The following is a 26687-nucleotide window of genomic DNA, read 5'->3' as shown; positions in this document are numbered from 1 at the left end:
TACATCTGGGGGGCATTCTGTAGTTTTGATTACTACTTCTTTCTTGGGATGATCTCTGTCATTGTTTTCTAAGATGCTTTTCTTTCCTGGTTTTCTTGGTTGACTTATTGCATGCATTTGGATATCTAACTGAGTTCTGGCCAAGGACTATTCTCACTTTGTACTCTCTTCCTGGATGGTCACATTCACATTAAGGTTTCAGTTACTCCTAGTATACAGCTTGCTCTCACATTAACACATCTTCAGGGCAGACCTCTTTTCAGAGCATTAGGTTGCTATCTTTACTATATTCAACTGACTATTGGACATCTCTACCTAGATATTTTTGGAGGCAACATATCTTAAGCTGAACTGAAGACAATTTGATTAACTTTTCCCCCTGTATTCACTACCTCAGTTCTATCTTGAGCAGAAATCTGGATTTATTTCATGCCTTTTTTCCTCTCGTATCTTCACCTTACTCCCAATTTATTTCTAGTCTTTCCTGTCTTGCTTCTTATTTCTTGAAATTGTTTCCTTCTCTCTAATCTCTAGAATAGGCCCTCATCATCTCTGCTGTATATTTTTAACTATAGATCTCTGCCTGTAGTTTCTACCTCTCATATTCTTTTTTCCCATGAGTGTCAAAGTGATCTTTCTAAAATTAAGTCCTAACTATGCTGCTAACCTGTGAAAACCCGGCCCTAGGTCTTCATTTTATCCTGCTGGATAAAGTCCAGGTTCCTTAATACATCAGGCAACCATCTCAGGCTGGCCTCTGCTTTCAGCTCTTTCCTCATCTCTCTTCTGCTGTCCATTTACACTTTGGCAGTACTGAACTGTTTGTAATTTCCTGTATAAACTATGTAGCATTTCTATTCTGAGCCTTTATGCTGTTCCCTCTGTCTTCTATTTGCTGGAATAATTTTTTTTTCATCTTTTAAGACTATTCAGATTTAAATCCCCAGCCTCATTCCTTGCTGAATCCTTCGTCTCTGTTCTTCACAGAGCTGTAATCTTTTGTTGTTAATCACGTTTCTTGGTTGTCTTGTTCATGTGTATGTCTCATCCAGTAAACTGTGAGTCATTTTAGGGGAAAGAGCTTAGTATTGTAAGATCTTTATATTTCACATGTCTTAGTACCTACATACTAGGCACTAATAGTGGGTTTTTAATGCATTTCTGAAAGCATCTAGTCCAGGTTTTTCCCTTTGTAGATGAGAAAAATGAAGCCTTTGAAAATTCAGTGATTTTTTAAAAAATTAATTAATTTATTTTAATTGGAGGCTAATTACTTTACAATATTGTAGTGGTTTTTGCCAAACATCGACATGAATCAGCCACGGGTGTACATGTGTTCCCCATCCAGAACCCCCCTCCCACTTCCCTCCCCATCCCATCCCCCAGGGTCATCCCAGTGCACCAGCCCTGAGCACCCTGTCTCATGCATCGAACCCGGACTGACGATCCACTTCACATATGATAATATACATGTTTCAACACTACCCTCTCAAATCATCCCACCCTCACCTTCTCCCACAGAGTCCAAAAGACTGTTCTTTACATCTGTGTCTCTTGCTGTCTCGCATATAGGGTCATTGTTACCATCTTTCTAAATTCCATATTTTTGCGTTAGTATACGGTATTGGTGTTTTTCTTTCTGACTTACTTCACTCTGTATAATAGGCTCCAATTTCATCCACCTCATTAGAACAGATTCAAATGTTTTCTTTTTAATGACTGAGAAATATTCCATTCTGTATATGTACCACAGCTTTCTTATCCATTCGTCTGCCGATGGACATCTAGGTTGCTTCCATGTCTTGGCTATTATAAACAGTGCTGTGATGAACATTGGGGTACATGTGTCTCTTTCACTGGTTTCCTCAGTTTGTATGCCCAGCAGTGGGATTGCTGGGTCGTATGGCAGTTCTATTACCATTTTTTAAAGGAATCTCCACACTGTTCTCCATTGTGGCTATACTAGTTTGCATTCTCACCATCAGTGTAAGAGGGTTCGTTTTTCTCCTCACCCTCTCCAGCATTTATTGTTTGTAGACTTTTTGATAGCAGCCATTCTGACTGGCATGAGATGATACCTCATTGTGGTTCTGATTTGCATTTCTCTGATAATGAGTGATATTGAGCATCTTTTCATGTGTTTGTTAGCCATCTGTATGTCTTCTTTGGAGAAATGTCTATTTAGTTCTTTGGCCCATTTTTTGATTTGGTCTTTTATTTTTCTGGAATTGAGCTGCATGAGCTGCTTGTGTATTTTTGAGATTAATTCTATGTCAGTTGCTTTGTTTGCTATTATTTTCTCCCATTCTGAAGGCTGTTTTTTCACCTTGCTTATAGTTTCCTTTGTTGTGCAAAAACTTTTAAGTTTAATTAGGTCCCATTTGTTTATTTTTGCTTTTATTTCCATTACTCGGAGGTGGGTCATGGAAGATCCTGTTGTGATTTATGTCAGAGAGTTTTGCCTATGTTTTCCTCTAGGAGTTTTATAGTTTCTGGTCTTATGTTTAGATCTTTAATCCACTTTGAGTTTATTTTTGTATATGGTGTTAGAAAGTGTTCTAGTTTCATTCTTTTACAAGTGGTGGACCAATTTTCCCAGCACCACTTTTTAAAGAGATTGTCTTTTCTCCATTGTATATTCTTGCCTCCTTTGTCAAAGATAAGGTGTCCATAGTGAAGTCTCTCAGTTGTGTCCGACTCTGTGACCCCGTGGACTGTAGCCCACCAGGCTTCTCCGTCCATGAGATTCTCCAGGCAAGAACACTGAGTGGGTTGCCAGTTCCTTCTCCAGGGGATCTTCCCGACCCAGGGATCGAACCCAGGTCTCCCGCATTGCAGGCAGACGCTTTAACCTCTGAGCCACCAGGGCAGCCCATAGGTGCGTGGATTTATCTCTGGGCTTTCTAGAAAATTCAGTTATCTTTTTAAGGTCGCTTTGCTAGGTATTGGTAGCTAACTGTGCTAGTCGCTCAGTTGTGTCTGACTCTTTGTGACCCCATGGGCTGTAGCCGGCCAGGCTCTGTCCATGGGATTCTCTCTGCAAGAATACTGGAGTGGGTTGCCATTCCCTTTCCCAGGTAGTTAAGTATCAAGATTAAAATTCATATTTCTCTACTGTCACTGAAGTGTTATCTCCCACCCTGTGCTCCCCCAGTTAAGTTCAGTCGCTCAGTCGTGTCCGACTGTTTGCAACTCCATGGACTGCAGCACACCAGGCTTCCCTGCCCATGGGTTGTTCCCCCAACGCCTCCTCCATTCCCCACCTCCATTCTGTGATATTTTCCCTATCTAGAGCTTTGAGATCTGATTTTGGGTCAGAATTCCAACTCTTAAATTGCTAGATATCCCTTGGCATGCATAATGTAAGTTCTCCAATGCCTATAAAATGTGGATAACAGTATTTGACCTTTGTCCTTTTTTGGATGGATCAAATATGAACTATATTGGAAATGACCTTCTAAATATAATACTATAGAAATGAAAGTAAAATTATATTTTTTCCAAGAAAATTGTATCTCTGCTCAGAAATATGGTTAGGTAAATTACTAACTATCAGCATTCAAAACACCAAGATCATGGCACCTGGTCCCATCACTTCATGGCAAACAGAAGGGGGAAAAGTGGAAGCAGTAACAGATTTTATTTTTGGAGGCTCCAAAATCAAATCATTGCATACAGTGGCTGCAGCCATGAAATTAAAAAACACTTGCTCCTTGGAAGGAAAGCTATGACAAACCTAGACAGCATATTCAAAAGCAGAGACATCACTTTGCCAACAAAGGTCCATATAGTCAAAGCTGTTTTTCCAGCAGTCATGTACAGATGTGAGAGCTGGATCATAAAGAATGCTGAGCGCCAAAGAACTGATGCTTTCAAATTGTGGTGTTGGAGAAGACTCTGAGAGTCCTTGGACAGCAAGGAGATCAAACCAGTCAATCCTAAAAGAAATCAACCCTCAGTATTCATTGGAAGGACTGTTGCTGAAGCTGAAGCTCCAATACTTTTTCCATCTGATGCAATGAGGCGACTCATTGGAAAAGACCCTGATTCTGGGAAGGATTGAAAGCAAAAGGAGGAGGGGCAGCAGTGGATGAAGTGGTTACATAGCGTCCTGGACTCAGTGGGCCTGAATCTGAGCAAACTCCGTGAGATAGTGGAGGACAGGGAAGCCTGGCGTGCTGCAGTTCATGGAGTTGCAAAGAGTCAGACACGACACAGCAACTGAAAAACAGCAGCAATTTTTTTTTTCATTTATTTGTATTAGTTGGAGGCTAATTACTTTACAATATTGTAGTGGTTTTTGCCATACATTGACATGAATCAGCCATGGATTTATATGTGTTCCCCATCTTGAACCCTTCTCCCACCTCCCTCCCCTAGAAAATTATTAATTATAGATTGAAATTTATCTTTGCATAGGAAACATTTCATTTTGACTGAAAAATAATATAGGATACATACAAGACTTGTTGCAAAGCTCTTTTCAAAGGTACATTGAGCATAATAACTTGTCTACCCAGGTAGTAGTGACGATTCCTGACATGTTGACAGTTAATTAGCTCAACTCAAAAGTGTCTGCAATTGATCAATGGAGAGCTTGAACATTGCCCATGTCTTGAGACTGATCATACTTTTGACCTGGTCCTTCCTTCTCACTGTGGTGGTAAGGGGAAAGTGCCAGCCTATGTCCCCAGGAGCACCTGCTAGAATTCTGCCTTATTCTGTGATGCAAATACTGGCCCACTCTGACAATATCCCTTTCCTCTCTGAAACCTTTCTTCTGTCTCTCTTAAAAAAAGAAATTGGTCAGCATTTCTTAGGCCAATTTTAGAAGTGCAATGACCTGTTTACTCACTAACCTATTATTCTTCTTCTGTTTCAAAGAAAGTAAGGGAGTTATGGGACTTAAACCTACCAAAAACCATTTTTACCTCTGAATAATATTAGACTCTGAGATTTTAAGCAAATGTGTAGAAAAATCAATTGATTCCTACTAATGCTTTCATTGTATTTGTTCATGGGGATAAAGAAATAGCTTATGACTTGATTCTTAAGTCTTATATGTGATAAAAAATAGTCTGTAGAAAACAACTCTGTAAATCTAGAATAACTATAATATATAAATACACAAGGATTATGGAAGATCAGAAAATTAATGCTGTGGAAGTTGAGAGAATAGATAAAAGTAAGGTAGGATGACTAGAAAAGAATTTATGCATAAGGCAAGGTTAATATAAGCCTAGAAGGACAGGTGATATTTAGGTTTTCAGAAGGAAGAAGACTTTCTCAGTGAGGTTATAAACATAAGCAAAAATGAAGTCTGGAATTAAAGAGTAGCTTGTTTGTAAACATTGTAAATAATATGGATAGAAAATTTTTGTTTTGTTGAGGGAAAAAACTCTTAAGGTTGGATAAACTACAATCAGACTGTGAAAGATCTTGAATACCAGTTTGATTTTTTTTAATGGAAACCCATTGGAAACCATTGGAGACTTTTAATCGTTAGGTATCCAAATCAGTATTGATTTGAAACGAACCTATCTGGTTATAGTTCTCTTCCTCTTCCTGCCATAAGTCAGCCAGTCAGCAGGGTACTGCCATATACTCCCTACTTTTCAGTCTTACTGCTGTCTTCCTTGTTCAGTTGGATTATTATGATCGTTTCTTAATAATTATGTCTCACCTTCAAGTATTTTCTGTAGTATTTGGAAGCAATACATAGGATCTTCAAAAAGAATCTTCCTTAGCAGATGACATTTTGCTCAGGGAAATCTTAAGTTTTCTCCATTTTCACAAGAGGAAGATGAATTTTTTTCTTATTTATGTTTATACATGTATATGTAAGTATTCCTTTTTTTCTTCTGTTACTCCTCAATGTTCCATATGTTTTTTGGACATAGTAAATTAGTAGATTTTATTAAGATTAGTAGATTTGATTAAGTTCAACTGGATGTGAAATTCCTAATCCTGTTTTTGTTTTGAGTGATTTTTAGACTATTTTATGTTACTTGATCATTGGAAGACTTGTTTTCTCTGTGTTCAGATTTTTGGGAAAATAGAAAGTTATATCTGGTACTTGGATTATCTGTCTCACTATGAGGAATGCCTTGGAAAAGTGCAGGTTGCTCAGTCATGTCCAGCTCTTTGGGACTCCATGGACAATACAGTCCATGGGATTCTCCAGACAAGAATACTGGAGTTGGTATCCATTTCCTTCTCCAGGGGATCTTCCCAACGCAGGGATTGAACCTAGGTCTCCTGTATTGCAGGTGGATTCTTTACCAGCTGAGCCACCAGGGAAGCCCAGGAATGCTGGTGTGTGTAGCCTGTCCCTTCTCCAGGGCATCTTCCTGACCCAGGAATTGAACCAGGGTCTCCTGCACTGCAGGCGCATTCTTTCCCAGCTGAGCTACCAGGGAAACCTGGTATGCATTACTTAAATGAATTACTGTAAATTTAATAGAAATTTCTTCCTATCCTTCATTTTTATGGATGATACGATATTCATATGTTTACAAACTTTAACCCATAAAACCAAGTTTAGAATTGGGAATGTCAAGAACCTTTTTAAAAAATCACTTTAAAAGGAGATAGTTTTTAGAAAATTTTGAAGAATAATAATGCCATATTTAGTCACATATTTCCTCCTTCTCATTGAAATCACACTTCAATCTGATTTAAAAAATTTTTGCACAGAATTTCTACTCTTAAGTTCTTTTTTCTACATTGTACAACAAATGTGCACAAAAGAAAATGTGTAATTCCATTTTAATGGATATGACTCTGGCAGTTTAGAATGTCAAACCCAGCTCCTACATATGAGAACTGTCTGTATCACTGAAACATTTCATCAGTTATATGTCCTCTATAAATGTAAGTTTATGTGAGTATCATTTGAGCTTCCTGTTAAATAATCTCATGATTTTACTACTTGCTTCATTATAATACTGCAGGTGAACTGCTCAGATTTTGCTTAGAGCATGTATTTTTCCTGGTAGCAGCTCTCATGATTTCTCACTCCTCTTTTCTGATTTACTCTAGAGCTAATCTGGGGCTTCTCTGGTGGCTCAGAGGGTAAAATGTCTGCCTGCAATGTGGGAGACCCAGATTCAATCCCTGGGTCTGGAAGATCCCCTGGAGAAGGAAATGGCAACCCACTCCAGTATTCTTGCATGGAAAATCCCATGGATGGAGGAACCTGGTGGGGGTCACAGAGAGTCAGACACGACTGGGCGACTTCACTCTGAGAGCTAATCTGTTGAGTTGTGGTCTTGACCTTCTCAGTTTCAGTCATCAGACTGTAATTTAGTGTGGGGTCTTATGTAGAATGGAGGGAAATAGTAAACTTCCAGAACATAATCACTGTGTATACTTACTTAAAAAATTTCCTCCATGATTTATTATAAGATCTGATATATTAGAAGATCACAACTTGGAATCAGAAGACCTAAGTTTGAGTCTTAGTTCTGCTTTTTTACTAGCTCTGTGACCTTGGGCAAATCACAAAACTCTCTTGATCTTCATTTTTCTCAGCTTTAAACATGAGATTATCTGCTGTTCAAGATTAGGATGGGGGTTAAATGAGGTGATATATGTGAAAACACTGTAAATTACAAATGCTAAAATACAAATAAAAGTAATAGCATAAGATAGAAAATGCTCAGTAATATTTGCTTCAGTTCAGTTCAGTTCAGTCGCTCAGTCATGTCCGACTCTTTACGACCCCATAAACCGCAGCATGCCAGGCCTCCCTGTCCATCACCAACTCCTGGAGTTCGCCCAAACCCATGTCCGTTGAGTTGGTGATGCCATGCAACCATCTTATCCTCTGTCATCCCCTTCTCTTCCTGCCCTCAATCCCTCCCAGCATCATTGTCTTTTCAAATGAGTCAACTCTTTGCATCAGATGGCCAAAGTACTGGAGTTTCAGCTTCAACATCAGTCCTTCCAATGAACACCCAGGACTGATCTCCTTTAGGGTGGACTGGTTGGATCTCCTTGCAGTCCAAGGGACTCTCAAGAGTCTTCTCCAACACCACAGTTCAAAAGCATGAATTCTTTGGCACTCAGCTTTCTTTACAGTACAACTCTCACATCCATATACGACCACTGAAAAGGTCATAGCCTTGACTAGATGAACCTTTGTTGACAGAGTGATGTCTCTGTTTTTTAATATTCTATCTAGGTTGGTCATAACTTTCCTTCCAAGGAGTAAGCGTCTTTTAATTTCATGGCTGCAATCACCATCTGCAGTGATTTGCTTAATTGAGTTAAATGGCAGCCATTCCCCCTTTTCCAGTTAAATTGTATCAGAGTAAGGTGGAAACTACTCTATTGGGTTTTCTTTAAAGACATTGCAAGTTTTAAGTAGAAGCTATGTACAACTAGCATCACTGACTCAGTGGACGTGAATCTGAACAAACTCCAGGAGAGTGAAGGACAGGTCTCAAAGAGTTGAACATGACTTAGCTACTGAACATACAGATCTACAACAATATTGAAATTGAGAATGACTCCTCTTGTTTGGTTTGGGGGAAAAAAATCTCAGTTGTATTTAATCCCAAAGAATTTGTTTGTAGAGACTGGTCTTTCTTATAACTAAATAACATGTGCTAGACCCCCTCAACCATGCACATGGCCTCCTTCTGGAAAATAAGAACATCACTGCAGCTGAAAAGGCAGCACCAGTGGACTGATCTCAGAGGACTAGGGTGCAGACCAAATTCTTTAATTAGAAGGTTTAGTCAGAAGTGTTTTGTTTTTTTAATAAAGATAATAACATCCCCAAACGTCTTTCTGACTGTTCTAATCCTTTGGTCACTGGGGGAAAATTTCACATTAATTTGGTTCTTCCATTAGATAATTACTTTTTTGTGAGATGAAGTGTGCAGTGGGAATTGTTTTTAATGGAAGGTAGTCAAGGAGTGGTCAGCTTCAATAGCCTATATTCATATGAGGACATAAAAGAGGTCCCAGCAGAACCAAGCTTCCTTCCTCCCTTCCTTCATCCTTTTCTTTTCCTCTTCCTCCCTTCCTTCTTCCTCCTTCTCTCTGCCTTGCTATCTTCCTCCTTCCCTCCTTCCTTCTCTCATTCAGCTTTCTCTTAGGTCAGCAGTCAACTCTTGCTTATCCAGAGATACTTGTGTGAAAAATACTATGTGTGCAATAATTTTCATTGAATTGTTCTTAAATACGATTTCCTCTGACTCCTTTCTTCCTTTTCTCACCATCTTAAATAGCAGCTTCATACACTTGTTCTGTTTTGAGATTTCCTACTTTGTTTGCATATGATTTAAAGTAACACAATTCGGATACATAGGAGTTATCACTTAATATTTAAAAAATTTAGGAAATCTAAGTTCAAATGAATATTTAGAAAGTTGTTATTGAGGGTTTATTGTGTTCTCAACATTGTACCAGGTACTGAGGGAAAAGAGAAGGAAATAAGGAAGGAAACCAACCTTTCTTTGAGCCTTACTATGTGCCAGGCCCTTTCACATATGTTATCTCATTTAATCTTCACAACATCATTCTGAGGTAAGTATTATGTTCTCCATTTTAAAGAGACTGAGAGATTATGTGACTTAACTGGCAAATGGCAGAGCCAGAATTTCAGCCCATGTCTAACAGAATGCTAACCTTGAAGTCTGCGTTCCTTTCATTAGTCCACAGATATAGCCCTTGGATTTGAAGAATTTATAATCTGCTAGCAAAATATGCCACAAGCCCTTGGAATTAGTATTTTTTGAGATTGGTATTTTGATGGTTCAGTTCTGAAGTAGGTTTATAGTTAATATATTCAGTAAATTTTAGGAGGTATCATTGAGGAGTAGATCATCAAGAAAAGCTTCATTGGAAATTGAGATTGTTTGGAAAAATAGTAAGATTTCAAAAGATGACGTATATTCCAGCTAACAGATCACAATAATTTGAAAAAATTATTTCTGAGAAACTTTGGTTGAATCTCTTATTGTTAATTTAAATGGGTATGAAATCCTCAGAATATGGATGAAACCTCCAGATGGTATGTTATTTCTTGTCCCTGTATAGACTGAAAGATACTAAAGGAGAAAGAAACATAAGTGACAGGAATAAATATGGTACCTGAAAGCAGACTGCCATAATCGTACCAGATACTCTATGATTTCTCAGTGTCAGAGTTAGGCGTTATGTCCTCTATTTGCTGACTTGGCTTTTACGTGAAGTTTCTGTTGTCACATTGCTATTCATCTTCTCTCTTAGTAGAATATAAAATAATTTTACTGATACAAATAAATAATTCTATTTTAAAATACCATCTTAAAGTCACTATTTTTTCTTTAGCTAAAAATAGTTTGAACTGTAGGTTTTAGCTCGGAAAGGGGCATATCATCTGTTTACTGTTTTTTAACCTGACTTATTTTATGTAAGCGAGCCGAGGTGGTGTGACTGGGGAGTGAATAGTGGGTGTGGGGTAGGAGGACCACCACCTGCAGCCTCTGTATGATAAGCAGCTATGATGGGGTTTTGCATAATTTTTAATATTAAATACTGTTAGGTCAATATACTTCAGTTTTTCAACTACAGTTTTGCTAAGTCTATAACACTCAGGTAGTCTTTGGTGCTAAGGATCCTTGTACTATTGTTTTCTCTTATTACTGATCCTAGAATTTTCCTCTATGACACTGTTCCATATCTGAAGAGTGACAATAATTCTTTTTATACACTTTTCTGTGTATACTCATTTATGGCCTAATTAAATCTATAGATTGTTTTTGGTTAAGTTAAATATAGATAAAACGTACCTGATTTACATGTTTAATATTTATTTTTTTAACTTAATTTCTTTTTTAGAAAGTAGAAGCTTGTTTGTAATTACTTTCTAAAATTTTAAATTAGGGAATTCCTTGGCAGTCCGGTGGTTAGGACTCCGCTCTTTCACTGCTGAGGGCCCAAGTTAAATCTCTAGTCAGGGAACTAAGATCCCACTGGCCATGCACTGCAGTCAAAAATAAAATCCCCCCAAATTGTAAATTAAAAAATGATTATATGCCCATTACTTGCTCCTTTAATCCTATTTTACTTATAATTGGGCTTCCCAGGTGGCTCACTGGTAAAGAATCTACTTCCTTATTTACAATTAATACATGTGAAATTAATAGAGACTTAAGTAAAAGGAAGAGAACTAACATTGTGTAAGCTCCTATGTATAAATTGCCTTACTTACAGCAACATAACAAGAAAAACATGAGATAAATATTACCTTAAAAAAAACTAGTGAAGCTGGGGCCTTGAGAGATTAAGAAATTCTCCTAGACTCTCAAAGCAAGTACTTGGGAAAACTAACAATGATTTGGACTGGACTGTATAACATCTGGGGCTTCCACAGTGGCTTAGTGGTAAGGAATCCGCCTGCAGCGGAGGTTCGATCCCTGGGTCAGGAAGATCCCCTGGAGATGGAAATGGCTAACCACTTCAGTATTGTTGCCTGGAAATTCCCATGAACAAAGGAGCCTGGGGGGGGGGGGGGGGGCGGTCACAGTCCATAGGCGTGCCAAGATTCGTACACATCTGAAGCAACTGAACAAGCATGTATTTCTCACACCTGGCTTGAGTGTATTTAATCATAAATGGAGTTCAGAGATAACTCATCTTCAAGTAATGCTTATTCAGCACCACAGAAACTTTGTGGTATGTCAAGTATTACTAACAGTAAGTTAGTAGCAGACTCTTGTTTTTGAGAGGTATATTGTATATAACCTTGATACTTATTTATGCTTTAGCAGAGGGACAGGCATGGAGGTGGTAGCCAGGTGTCTGATTATTTGATAGAAATTTATTATGTAATATTGGGTCAGTCACTTCACCATCCCTGGTGTTTTATTATTTGTGATATGAAGACATTGGCATGAAGAACCTCCAAAGTCTTCTAGAAGTCAGTGATTTGCTTGTGAGCCACAGATAATTTCTTGGAACATTCAATCTTTTGAGAATTAATGCAAATAATAATTTACCACTTGTTGAGCATCTGTGTGCTATGCATTTTATATGTGTATTATTAGTCACGATGATATTTTTGCAGGATATGTAATGTCTCTGTTTTATAGCTGGGGAAACTGGGCGCATAGAAATTGCCCATGGTCATGCATTTGGTAAACTTTGGGACTTAAAGCTAAAACCACAGCTTTCAGGTGTCAAGGCCAGTGCTTTTTACACATCACTGCTTAACTAAAACATCTCTAGCTGCTGTGGGGTCTTGCGGTAAAACGTTTTCTAGCATAGGAAGTATAGGTAGAAGGTGTGGGCTTTCCTTCCTCTAGATTATATGTCAGTGTCATGGATTGAGTCTTATCATTCTCAACTAGTATATGAAAATATGTTTCAGAGCTTTCGGATGTTCCCATTTAAGGAAACTGAAGCTAAATGCAGAGAATTTACTCTAATTAGTGAAGATTTCAGCCTTTCTCTTCTATCAAAGAAGGCATAAGAGTTTTAGAGACAGAATCATCTGGATATTAGTATGAATTATATGATCATTGCGTTTTTAACAAGTTACGCTTGAGGGACACATTTTTTTTTGATCTTGCTGCAGCTATATACTGAATCACTGCCTTTCTGTTTCTTCCCCTATATCTATGTTATTTTAAACCTTTGTTGTATTTTGAGTAAAGTTAAATGAGGCTCAAGGCCACAGTGAGGGGAAGGACCTTTAAGCCTTGGAATTTAGGAAGGATAGAGAAGCATTCTTTTGGATTGGAAATAATACATAATCAAGCAGATGCTAATGAAAAAATGAAATGCAGAGAATGAAAAAAGAGGCAAGGGTGCCTGTTTGAAAGTTTTATGGAGGAGAGTACATTGCCCCTTTATTACAATAATGTTTCTGCACTATAATAAGGTCTTTCATTGCAAGTTCAGCTTTTTTCATTCATTTGTTTTGTGCTCTGCTTCCTGTTACTAATTGTCAGCACAATGGTCTTCCAGCTATGAAGTCTCAGTGTCCTTTTGGACCAATTTGTCATTGTCTTTCTCCCTCACCCCCAACCCGTGCACTATTACTATGGTTGCATTTTTAGACATTTTTTATGTTTTAAAATGGCAATGCTTTTGAAACATGCCAGAATAGTTCATGCTAATTGAATCATCCATCCAGCAACAGTTATTGCTTCCAAAAGCACACTGATAAAGTTTCTTTCTCTATAAGATATTCTTATAAAGTAATTAAAATATATAATACTTTCTTCATAGCATTATTTCATATGAATTGTTTCCTTTGAGCTTTACAGTTGTGCTATGGACATAGGGCATTTTGTTAAAATATTTTTGTTAAACTATATTAGTTACAGTTCTGCTGTTACCTCCTAAATTCTTTGGGATTTCTGTGCCTTTATGAAATTATATTTCTGTTGTTTTCCTTCTAATGGCTCTGTACTCTAACATATAGATTATCTTATCATTAAGGAATCAACAAGATTGACTTAGATTGACAAACCTGAACAAGTTCTGATTCCCACAACTCTAGTTACATGTTAATTTGTGTTAGTTTTAAGTTTTGGTCCATTAAGTATTTCAAATGTGCTCTCAGCTTTATATCAGCAATCTAATATTGACAGAAAGACATTTTTTCCAATGAAAGTTTGGTCAGTTTTCTCTGGGGGAAAACTGTTTCAGTATTCTGCATGTCACCTGTTTCTGTCACTTTAGTATTGCAGAAAACTTGAAAATAAAATATAAATAAGTCTTGTTATAAATAAAAAATAAAACATTTCTTCCTCTCTTGTAAGAAGCTAACATTCCTAAAGCAGTATGTGACATACAAGAAGGTCCAAGGATTTAGAGCTAGAAAATCTGAATTTAGAGACTCAGCTTTACAACCTTAATGACTTGATTATTTTGAACAAGTGATTTAAAAATCAGACAACCTTCATTTTCTTATTTGTGAAATGGAATTGATGAAAATACTTTAGAACTTTCTCGAGAGAATTAAATGAGAAATCGTACATGTAATATCGTAATCTTGTGGTTAAGCTGCTAATAACATGCTAAAATAAAGACTTAGTAGTTAATTATTGAAAAAGAATGAATTTTTGAGAAATATATAATGGAAGACAGTTTTCCTATTGACTTAAATCGGCAAAGATGAAATTTGTTTCCGTTCTTCTGGAGATGAGTGAGCTGATTCTTCCGGCATAGCTGTTCCTTTGGCTCGCCAGTTAAACTGGGTGGTGAGTTCAGTGTTTTTATTCTGCTGCACGGACTTCCCCCATGGCTCAGACGGTAAAGAGTCTGCCTGCAGTGCGGGAGACCAAGTGTGATCCCCGGGTTGGGAAGATCCCCTGGAGAAGGGAATGGCACCCCACTCCAGTACTCTTGCCTGGAGAGTCCCGTGGACGGAGGAGCCTGGCAGGCTGCAGTCCACGGGGTCGCAGAGAGTCGGACACGACTGAGCGACGTTACTCTCCTGCTGCGAAGACCCAGAGACTAATTTGTGGTTGTGGTGGAAGCTTTTTAAATAAAAGTTTGAGTAAGACTAATCAGGCTGATAGTATGTAGGACAACTCAGACAGGAGAGAAGGCTGGAGAAAGGGAGACCATCTGGGAAACCATATTGGGGTCCAGATTTTGGTAAATTCTCTGGTTGGATGTAGCAATGAAAAGAAGGGATGGTTCAAAAGATATTACAAAAGAACTGTTACAATGTGTGTTGTAGGCTTAGCCATGGGTTGAAAGAGAATCAAAGATGACTGAGGATGTGTTTCTTGGATGATTAGTAAGATTATATAGTATTAAAATGAACAGAAGCATTGTGTTGTGCTAATTTTCAGTTTGGAAGATCAGGAAAAAACACCCATTTAGATATGTTGAAAATAAAGAAATAATAGGTCCTCAAAAGAGCTGCCAGTTTTGCCAGAAAGAAATGGAGCTTGATGGAAAGGCTGACACTAGAGGTGCAGGCTTGACATCAAATGTCACGTCTTAATTTTGGCAGAGTCATGTGAGAGACTCCCCAGTGACATCCAAAGTCCTCACCAGGTCACTGAACATCTTTTAGATCTCCTCTCCTAACATACTCCAGAAGTTACTTTAGTCACACTGCACTTAGAGTTTCTGACATGTCTGAACTCATCCAGCTGTGGGTCTTTGTTCTTACCATTCCTTCAGCCCAGATCACTCTTCCCACAGATAGCTGCATTGATTGCCCATTTCACTAAGAGAGACCCTTTCTAACTAATCTCCCTTTTTTTCTAACTTGTTGCCCTGTGTAATTTTTCTTCACAGTACTAATTAGCACCTATTATGTTATAAGCTAATTGTTTTTCATGTTTATTGTTTGATCACTTATCTTCTCAGTAAAACATAAGCTTTATGAAAAATACGAACTTGTTTTGTTCACTGCTCTATCTTCAGTGCCTGGGTTGTTGCATACTGTAAGCACTCAATAAATATTTGTTTAATGAATGTCTAAATTTACTAAGGATAAAATTATCATAAAAGAAAAGTGTAGCACAAAGTCCTCAGCATAAGGGAGCAGCTCAGTTCTAAGGAAGAGGCCCTAGGAAAGAAGATTAATGAATGGTCAGAGAGTTTCAGGTAAAATCAGGCGAGTCTGTGTCATAGGACCCTGGGGGAGTACCTCATGGGTAGGGAGCCAAGAGCATCAGATGCAGCAAAGAAATGAAAATGAGAAAAACAAAAATATATCTGATGAGAAGAGATTTCAGGAGACCAGTAGGAACCAAAGCTTATGTAAATGGTTAAAGAATATGTAACAGAGGCCATTTTTGTAAATAATGGTTTTTAAAGGGAGGGAAAGGAGCATTTAGTACATGTGCATCTTGCTCTATATGTATATTTATTATTTATTCACCCTGGTATGCATTGATAAGCAACTATGAAAATGAGTAGAAATGGTCACATTGATACATGGAAGCTTGAGGTATTTAAGTTGTAAATTAGAGTTAATACAACTAAATTGATTTTTCTAATAGTGATACCTTTCCCTGGTGGTTCAGATGGTAAAGAATCCACCTTCAGTGTGGGAGACCTGGGTTCAATTCCTGGGAAGATCCCCTGGAGAAGGGAATGGCTACCCACTCCAGTATTCTGGCCTAGAGAATTCCGTGATCAGAGGAACCTGGTGGGCTGCAGTCCATGGGCTCGCAGAGAGTCGGACATGACTGAGCGACTTTCACTTCTCTTAAACTTCAATGCCCAAGTGAAATAGTCTGAAGTTTAATTTATGTTCAATGAGTTTCATTTACTAGAAGGGTCTTTGTTTTAGATATTAAAATGTACATTTTATTTAAAAAATAATTTCCTTGGACATTTTGATACATATTTTGTGAAAAGAATCTAATATTATTTTGGAAGGAGTTTCTATTTTTGACTTTTTATCATAAACATTTTCAGAGATACAGATATGTAGAGAAACTAGTATTGAACTCTCATGACTATTGTATGCCTAACAAACAACAGAACCAAAGAAAAAAACTAGCTTGCCTAATGGTATATTAGATGTTTGCATGACTGTTACAACTCTGTTAGGAAATGCCTCTTGTTATTTTCATTGTCTTAATCATTGTCCCACAATGACTACAATGTGTTTTTACCTGAAATTTCAAGTATACAGAGAGTATGCAGAGAACAGTTGTTCTAGAAGACTTTTTTTTTTTTTAAGGGGGAGTAAATTTGAGTTTTATTTTATTTTTTTAATTTTTTTAAATTTTTTATTTTTTCCATTTATTTTTATTAGTTGGAGGCTAATTACTTTACAACATTGCAGTGGTTTTTGTCATACATTGAAATGAATTAGCCATGGATTTACATGTATTCTCCATCCCGGTCCCCCCTCCCACCTCCCTCTCCACCCCATCCCTCTGGGTCTTCCCAGTGCACCAGGCCTGAGCACTTGTCTCATGCATCCAACCTGGGCTGGTGATCTGTTTCACCCTAGATATACATGTTTCGATGCTGTTCTCTTGAAACATCCCACCCTCGCCTTCTCCCACAGAGTCCACAAGTCTGTTCTATACATCTGAGTCTCTTTTTCTTTTTTTTGCATATAGGGTTATCGTTACCATCTTTCTAAATTCCATATATATGTGTTAGTATACTGTAATGGTCTTTATCTTTCTGGCTTACTTCACTCTGTATAATGGGCTCCAGTTTCACCCATCTCATTAGAACTGATTCAAATGAATTCTTTTTAATGGCTGAGTAATATTCCATGGTGTATATGTACCACAGCTTCCTCATCCACTCGTCTGCTGATTAGAAGACTCTTGAAGTGTGTGTTTGTTTGTTTGTTTAATTAAAAGCAGGATATGGTGGACCAACAAAATTGAAATATGTTGATGGGGAAAATGTTGGCTCTAAAATGTATTATTGGTAAATGGTGGTGTCTATGGTGACCATATTCATTAAATGACAACGAATTAGGAAAGGTTCACCGTAACATGTTGTGATTTCAAATACAAGTTAAATCCACAAGTAGTATTCCATGTTACAACCAAAGCAGTGAAGTTTATGATAATGAAAATGTCAGGCTTTGATATATGTATCATAAAGTGAAAACCTCTTATAGAGTGGAATATAACGTTAATAACCCAGTCTTATTCCTGTCTTTTATAGAATTTTGTATGTTATAAAATGTGAGAACTTCTTTTTTTTTTTTTCCTATTCTGTTTCCTTATGTGGAGAAAGGTTTGTTGATTCTGGGTAATAGGTAAATGATTCAGACCCAAACACCTAGAAACATGCAGCTGGACCTGTGCTAGTTTGGGAATCACTCTTTTGTCATCAGTAGTTGAAATTTTTATTATAGCTAGCTTTATTGGTATTGTGCATAGAATCCAGCAGTGAAAAGATCCGGAGGCTCTGCTGCCCTCCTAGCTATGTTCTTTCCCTTCTGCTTCTCATCTGAATCCACCTTTCCCCTATGTGCCTGCTTGGAGAAACCAAAAATGCCAGGACCAGTATCCTACTCAAGAGTAGTTCTCATCCCTGACCGTCTCATTGCCATGGTGTGCTCAGAGCCAGGAGCAGACACACTGGGGCCTACCTCCCTCTCCAGACATTGTTACCAGTGAAAATTATCCTGGTTTTCTTTGTAGGAGAAAAGATGTCACGCAAGGGAGAGCAGTCAAGCTTAGCAAGGTATGGGGAAGGCACAGAGGAGGGAACAGCCAGGCCTTCCTTCTGCAGATGATTGCTAACCTTTTTACAGGCAGTTTTCTTAACAGTGTATTCTTTCCAGATAAGAATGGAATGTGGTTTCAGACAGACCTGAGGGTAAAGATTTATACCAGTATTTAAAACAAGCTAAACAAGCTGTGTGTTTGTGAGCGAGTTATTTAGCTAGTTTCAATCTCAGTCTGCTCATTTATAATGTGGAGGATAATAACAGCTCTTAGGTTTGACCTTCAGGTGAAATTAATATTTAGAAACCTCTAATGAGTGCAGTGCCTGGCACATAGTGATCTCAATATACATATATCTTCTACTGATCTTGCTCTCTACCATGGTACCTGCAACACCTAAGCTATTTTCCACTTAGTGGAATGAATAAATCTCTTTAAGGTTGATGAGTTGAGTCTTAACTGGGTGCTATGATTTTCTGCTCCCTGGACAGTAAAAACTTTACATAAAAGAAAGAAATATTCTTTTCCCTCTTATAAAGAATATCTGTAATAGTACTATAATATGGGGCTTTAAAGAGAAACTTTCCTTATGGTCATTATAACTCATGGTTAGCATTATTTAATTTTGTTATTTAATAATTAGATAGAATATATTACCCCTTTGTTTTCCACACCATATGTTAGTAGAATTATTTTTAAAAGAATATAGTTAGCATTTAAACAGTTAAAATCCTTGAAATAAGACCTAGTCTTTGAAATAAAATCTGAACAGGTGATAATCCAAAAACTTTTTTGGTATGTGTATTTTTTATCTGGGATCTTGCAGTTCCTTTGTTTATTTGGCTTTCAAGTTTACAGAATAATTACAGCTTTGAATAAACTTGGTCACCTGTGGTTCAGAGTGGTTCTAAAAGTAGAACATTTGAGGTTCAGCTTATAGTTTAACTTGGTCAAGCTGGTTCTTTGAAAAGGTAAGTAAAATTAATAAAGCCTTAGCCAGACTCTTTGGGAAAAGGAGGGAGAGGGCTGAAATCAATAAAATTAGAAAAGAAGTTAGAGCAGACACCACAGAAATATAAGACAGGATCATGAGAGATTACTGTAAGCAGCTACATGCCAGCAGAATGGAAAACCTAGAAGAAATGGACAAATTCTTAGAATGTACAATATCCTAAGATTGAACCAGGAAAAAATAAAAAATGTAAACAAACCAATTATAAATAGGGAAATTGAAAGTGTGATTAGAAAACTCCCAACAAAAGTCCAGAACTAGATGGCCTCACAGACGAACTCTATCAGAAGATTAATACTTATCTTTCAGAAACTTCCAAAAAATTGCAGAGGAAGGAACACTCTCAAACTCATTCTATGAGGCCACCATCATGTTGATATGAAAGCCAGACAGACAACAAAAAAAGAAAATTGCAGGCCAGTATCATTGATGAATATAGACATAGAAGTCCTCAACAAAATACTAGCAATCTGAGTCCAACAGTGCATTTAAAAGGATCATGCTGCTTCTGCTGCTAAGTCACTTCAGTTGTGTCCGACTCTGTGTGATCCCATAGATGGCAGCCCACCAGGCTCCCCTGTCCCTGGGATTCTCCAGGCAAGAACACTGGAGTGGGTTGCCATCATACATCATGATCAAATGGAATTTATCCCATGGATGCAAAGGTATTTCTGTATCTACAAATCAGTTAGTGTGATATACTACATCAATAAACTGAAGAATAAATCCATATCATTATCTCAATAGCTGCAGAAAAGCTTTTGACAAAATCATTCATTTATGATAAAAACTCTGGAAAGTGGGCATAGAGGGAAGATACCTCAACATAATAAAGACAACATATGACAAACTCATACCTAACATCATACTAAGCAGTGAAAAGCTAAAAGCTTGTCTGTGATCAAGAACAAGACAAGGATGTTCACTCTCGCTGCTTTTATTAACATATTTTTGGAAGTTTTAGCCACAGCAGTAAGAGAAGAAAAAGATATTAAAGGAATCCAAATTGGAGAAGTAAAACTGTCACTGTTTGCATGTAACATGATACTATACATAGACTATCCTAAAGATGCCACCAGGAATATATTTTACTAGAACTCATCAATTAATTCAATAAAGTTTCAGGATACAAAATTAATACTCAGAAATCTATTGTATTTCTATACAGTGAGTTTAAAATAGGTAACCAATAAGGAATAGATCCTGATGCTGGGAAAGATTGAGAGGAGATGGGAACGACAATAGACGAGATAGTTGGATAACATCACCAACACAATGGACATGAGTTTGAGCAAACTCCAGCAGATAATGAAGGACAGGGAAGCCTTGTGTGCTGCAGTTCATGGGCTCACGAAGAGCTGGACACAGCTTAGGGACTGAGCAACAGCAAACCAATGAGGACCTATTATATAACACAGGGAACTGGGCTCAATGTTCTGTAATAATCTAAATGGGAAAAGAATTTGAAAAAGAATGGACACTTATGGGTCTAACTGAATCATTTGCTGTATACCTGTAACTTAACACATTGTTGTTAATCAACTCTAATATAAAAATTTTTTAAAAGAAAGAAAAATATCATGGGTTATGATATAATAAAAGTTAGCTACCTGACATTTTTATCTAAGAATGCTTGTCTATTTCTCTGTATTAAATTGTTTAGCAATCATAGATAATCATTTAGTTAATACCTTTTTAGACTCTCTATCCGAAATTTCTTCCTTAAGAAAAATGAATTGTTCTACCTTGAGTTAAGAATCTTTACTAAAAGGAAAATATTCTTCCAAGTATTGATTAACCAGTTTACTTATTAGCCCTCTCCCTTTTAAGAATCCTCTTTAAAAAAGTGTTTTCAGACATGCACTGTGTTCTGAAAACATTCATGGCTTGTTTTTCTTCACTGTAGAGAGAATTGTGTGCTATGTTTATGTTTCCATATTATGGCTAACATAAGAGAACCCAAAGTGTTTCTACTTAGGCTCACTTGTTTTAGTATGGTAATTTAAAGTTTCAAGTGTTTTAACTTTGGAGTCAGCTGTTTAATTATATTTGTTTATGCACAGCAGTAAACCCTGAAGTGTGGTAGAATATTCTCCTCTCCAGATGTTGACCTGTCACTTGAATATTGTGGACTGGTTCTTGGTAGCCACTTCTTTCTTTTCTGCACTTTCCTGCATTCTCAAACTTCTTAGTTAAATTACAGCTTTGCTTAAATATGATCCTCTGTGTTCCCCATCTGTACCCATGCAGCTGAATATATCTGGGGAAAAATATGATCCCCGGTGATACTTTAAATTCCAAGAGATCTTCCTGACCAAGAAATGGAACCCACATCTCCTGCATTGCCAGGTGGGTTCTTTACCACTAGGGCCACCTGGGAAGCCCCATTAAGTTCCATTGGACCCTTAGTGCCATTTAGCAGTTATGGGTATTTATTTACCTATCTGTCTGCTTCTAGAAGGCTATTACATATCTTCTCTTTTCTCAAAGCCCCAGTGCATCCTCATCCAACCTAATTCTTAAGGACGGCTTTACGTTCTGATTCACTGAAAAAAATGGAAGCAATGAGCATATAATTTCTACTGGCTCCTACTTTCATCTATACCCCTAACTGCATTTGGACTCCTTTACCCAATCTTCTCTCCAGTTCCATCACTAAATTCTCTGTACTCCTGACTACAGCCAGCCCTGTACTTGTTCAGTGAATCCTTTCCCTTCCTGATTATATAAGGAAGTTGTACCAGAAATTTTCTCCTTTCCTGTATCATCAAAATTACCTTCTTGTTGGATTATTACTGTCAGGATTCATTCACTTGGAAAATATTTACTGAGTGTCTGCTATATGTTAGGCACAGTTATAGGTGCTAAGAATATGTTAGTAGAGCTTACGTTCTAGTTGAAGAAACAACAGTAAATAAAAAATGTATTAAGTTAGTCATCTCATATGAACAAAGATGGAAACATGCTATGAGAAATAAAAAGTAGAGCAGGCAAGAGGGGTTGGAGAGTCCTGGGGAAATGATACGGATTTCAGCATTGAACATCATGCTTGAGGCAGGCTTCACTGTGAAGGTTTTTAGATTTAAGACTTGAAGGAAATGGGGGGGGGGGTTAGCTAGGGGGTTGTGTGAGGGGAAGAATACCCAGCAGAGGCACGACTAGATGAAAAACCCTAAAGACAGAGACTGCAGTGCAGGGTGGAGGAAGTGCAGGGTGGAGGAAGTGCAGGGTGGCAGGGTAGTTGGCAGAGTGACCTGAAAGAGAATACTAGGGGGAGAGGTGAGAAACTTCCATGGGATGGGTTGGAGGTCCAGATCGTGTAGGACCTTTGCTGATCATCTAAAGGCCTTTGTCTTCTGTTCCAGTGAATTGAAAACATTGCAGTTGGTTGTGTGTTTTTTTTGCAGTTGTTAATTTTAAGGTTTCTGACTGTAGGTCTCTGCAGAGAAGAGCAGAGGAGAACTGTTCTAAGGTTTTGGGAATATTCATCTCAGAGACAATGATGGCTTGTTCCAAGGTAGTGGAGAAAGTGTGAAGTGATACTAATATATCTTGAAAACAGAGTCAACAGGATTTCCAGAGTGAGATGTGAGAGAAGGGACTTAAAGATGATCCCAAGGTTTTTGACTTGAGCAGCTGAAAGGCTGGAGGTGCCATCATCTGAGATAGAGAAAGCTACAGTTAGGAGGTTGGCAATGGGAGCAAGAGTGGGAGAAATCAGGAGTTTAATTTTGAATGAGTTCAGATGTCTCTCAGAATGCAATTTCTATATTTAGTAACTTATCTGACCTTTCCACATCTCTAAGTAGGAAGATCCAGTTTTATGGCACCTGGGGAGGTTTAGGCATTGGGTGGTGAAAGCCTCAACTATGGTAGCATCAATGGAAAAGTAAGAGCATATGCTCCCAGTATCAAAAAGGAAGGTCACCCATGTTTTCAGTTTGAATGATGGAAAAATTAGGAAAGCCAGGTCTAAGAACAGATTTAGAGGGAAAGATAGTAGGTTGGGTTTTAGGTGTGGTTCCAGTAATTCAACCAGGTAGAAATAACCATTGTATAGTTAGAATAGAGATTGTATAGTTAAAATAGAGAGCCTAGATGGAAAGAAATTTGGCTGAGACCATAAAAACTTGTTAGAAAAGAGAGAAAAAAAAAGCAGACACCCTTGATGAATTATCTCTTTTAGTGTGAAGAGTAAAGAATTGATCCAGTGTGATTAATGACTTTATCCTATAAAGACCCATGTAGTTGATAGTTGCTAATGATGAAACTAGCACAGAACAGATAAGCACTGAGAAAACACTGCTGAGTTTGTCAACTAGGGGTAAATTAGTTTCTTCTAAGAGAAAAGTGTCAGCGGACAGCCCTATCCTGTTCACTCGTGTTGTCCAATACCAGATGGTAGCCCAGCAGACTCCTCTGTCCATGGGATTGTCTAGGCAGACTACTGGAGTGGCAGCCACTAGGGGATCTTCCCGAAACAGGGATCGAGCCCGGTGTCCTTCACTGCAGACAGGATTTTTTACTATATGAGTCACCAGAGGCGCTCAGGTGTATACATAATAATAGCAGCTAAATGTGAAACGTAACATACTGGAAACTTAGTATGTGTCATACACTACACTATTATATCTATTCATTATTAATCCCCTGATGGCCCAGATGGTAAAGAACTAACCTGCCAATGCAGGAGACCCGGGTTTGGTCCCTGGCTTGGGAAGATCCCCTGGAGGAGGGACTGGCTACCCACTCCAGTATTCTTACCTGAGGAACTCCATGGATAGAGGAGCCTGGTGGGTTATAATCCATGGGGTCGCAAAGAGTTGGACATGACTGAGCCACTGACACTTTTATTATTAATCCCCACATCACTTTCATGATGTAGGTGCTCTTATTGTTTCCCCATTTAATACTTAAAGACCAGACAAATTAATTAACTTGTCCAAAGTTGCATAGTTAATGGTAGGAAAAAAAGATCGTATCCAGGCTCTGTAGTATTAAAAATCCATGCTTTTAGCCACTACACTATGCTCCTTTTCTTTGAAGTCTTCATAGATAATCCTTGACAGAACTTATCACTCTTTGACTGACCCTAGGTGACTCTAGAGTTTTAGGGTGTACTTACTGTCAAAGGCTTATAATCTAGGTAGGCATAAGGATATCGTCTTAAAAATTATAATATTAGATGCTCTATGCTAAGTGAAAAATGAGAGGTACAATAATAAATAATGAGAATATAGGGTGGGGAATGTAATGATAATGTTATAAGAATATAGGGTGGGGAATGGTCAGTCTAGATCAGGTTTTTATAAAAGGCTTCATGGAAGGAGTAGAATTTGATACCTTAGACGACAAGTATTCTTTTGACAATTGGATATGCCTAGGGGTAAAATAAATAGGAAACATTACAAATAACAGTATTAGCTAGAGCAATGGTGTAGATACAGGAAAGAAGAAGATGTATTCAGGGAGAGTTTAATAGTCCAATTTAGCTGGGTGTGTGACCAGAATGGGCAAAGGATTAGAAAGGAATACTGAAGTCAGGTTTTGAACAACCTTGAGTGAGATCCATAGAAATCTGTGAAGTTGCAGTGGTTTGTTTAGAATGGAACTCTGTAGCTCTCAACTGTTTACTTGTTTAAATAGAAGTATATTCAAAGAGACATTTTATTTTATTTCTAGAATGCCAGTTAATGAAAACAGAACGACCAAAGCCAAACACATTTATTATCAGATGTCTCCAGTGGACCACTGTTATAGAGAGAACATTTCACGTAGATACTCCAGAGGAAAGGTAAGAAACTCATTTTTTCTATTTTGTGAAACAGCAGCAGTCAGTCTAAAGATGTATGCGTAATCTGACTTGACCACTTGTCAATATATTGGTAAAATGCTGTTCAGTTCAGTTGCTCAACCGTGTTCGACTCTTTGCGACCTCATGAACCGCAGCACACCAGGCCTCCCTGTCCATCACCAGCTCCTGGAGTTAACCCAGACTCATGTCCATGGAGTTGGTGATGCCATCCAACCATCTCATCCTCTCTCGTCCCCTTCTCCTCCTGCCCTCAATCTTTCCCAGCATCAGGGTCTTCTCAGATGAGTCAGCTCTTCGCATCAGGTGGCCAAAGTAGTGGAGTTTCAGCTTCAACATCAGTCCTTCCAGTGAACACCCAGGACTGGTCTCCTTTAGGATGGAATGGTTGGATTTCCTTGCAGTCCAAGGGACTCTCAAGAGTCTTCTCCCAACACCACAGTTCAAAAGCATCAATTCTTCAGCACTCAGCTTTCTTTATAGTCCAACTCTCACTACCGTACATGACTACTGGAAAAACCATGGCATTGACTAGATGGACCTTTGTTTGCAAAGTAATGTCTCTGCTTTTTAATATGCTGTCTAGGTTGGTCATAACTTTCCTTCCAAGGAGTAAGCGTCTTTTAATTTCATGGCTGCAATCACCATCTGCAGTGATTTTGGAGCCCAGAAAAATAAAGTCAGCCACTGTTTCCACTGTTTCCCCATCTGTTTGCCATGAAATGATGGGAGCGGATGCCATGATCTTAGTTTTCTGAATGTTGAGCCTTAAGCCGACTTTTTCACTCTCCTCTTTAATTTTTATCAAGAGGCTCTTTAGTTCTTCTTCATTTTCTGCCATAAGGGTGGTGTCATATGCATATCTGAGGTTATTGATATGTCTCCCAGCAATCTTGATTCCAGCTTGTGCTTCCTCCAGCCCAGCATTTCTCATGATGCATTCTGCATATAAGTTAAATAAGTAGGGTGACAATAAACAGCCTTGACTTACTCCTTTTCCTATTTGGAACCAGTCTGTTGTTCCATGTCCAGTTCTAACTGTTGCTTCCTGACCTGCATACAGGTTTCTCAAGAGGCAGGTCAGGTGGTCTGGTATTCCCATCTCTTTCAGAATTTTCCACAGTTTATTGTGATCCACACAGTCTATAGTCCCTTAATTATTCTGTTTCTGGTATAATAGATAAATGACAGGCTTACAAAGATATTAAAATGTATAGAAGTGATGTAAGATATACTTTTAAACAGAAGACTGAACACTTAAAAGTCAAAATATAAATTAAAGAGGTCACCAGACTACATTTTAAGAATTCTGTAATTGATTGTGGTCATATTTGGAATTCTAGGCTGGTGATGGCAAAAGGTTTTAAACAGTGTGCCATTATGCAGGTGGCTTCCCAGAATGTTATGCTGAGAAGGATTCTGAGATTGGGGCTGAGCTCAGTGAGGGGAAAACTTCAGGTGTGATTGGTATTAACTGTCATCATTGCTAGAGAGAGGGATATTAGTAACCAGCACACCAACATCAGGGCCGCATGTCATCCTCCTGATCTACTGTCCTCGAATTCTATCTTAATATTCTTTTATCTGGTGGCTCTGATACTGAGTTAAGTCCAACAACCACAAAATAATTTTTCTACACATGTTACCATATTTGATCCAAATCAGAAACTTTTGTGAAGTTAAATGTTATTAGCCTTACTTTTCAAGTGAACAAATGAGGTCCTAAGAGACTTGTTTAAAATTT

General features: G+C 38.0%; 1 protein-coding gene across 7 annotated transcripts in view; it reads left to right on the top strand.

Annotated features, from left to right (window-relative positions):
- Positions 1-26687, top strand: part of AKT3 (AKT serine/threonine kinase 3) — a 264755-nt gene that overhangs the window by 129802 nt on the left and 108266 nt on the right. For 6 of the 7 annotated variants that reach the window (XR_011490377.1, XM_070474384.1, XM_070474383.1 and 3 more), the window contains one exon: positions 24814-24925. Coding sequence is in view for 6 of the 7 variants with exons in the window: in XM_070474384.1 (XP_070330485.1) it covers positions 24814-24925 (112 nt within the window). In the remaining variant the exon portion in view is untranslated. Of the gene's footprint in view, positions 1-9420; positions 9538-24813; positions 24926-26687 lie in introns of all 7 variants that reach the window. The other variant, XM_020905034.2, reaches the window with a different exon arrangement.

This window comes from Odocoileus virginianus, chromosome 11 (genome assembly GCF_023699985.2).
Source record: "Odocoileus virginianus isolate 20LAN1187 ecotype Illinois chromosome 11, Ovbor_1.2, whole genome shotgun sequence".
Taxonomy (NCBI): Eukaryota; Metazoa; Chordata; class Mammalia; order Artiodactyla; family Cervidae; genus Odocoileus; species Odocoileus virginianus.
The sequence above is the reverse complement of the archived record's forward strand: the minus strand, read 5'-3'. Positions and strand labels throughout refer to the sequence as shown.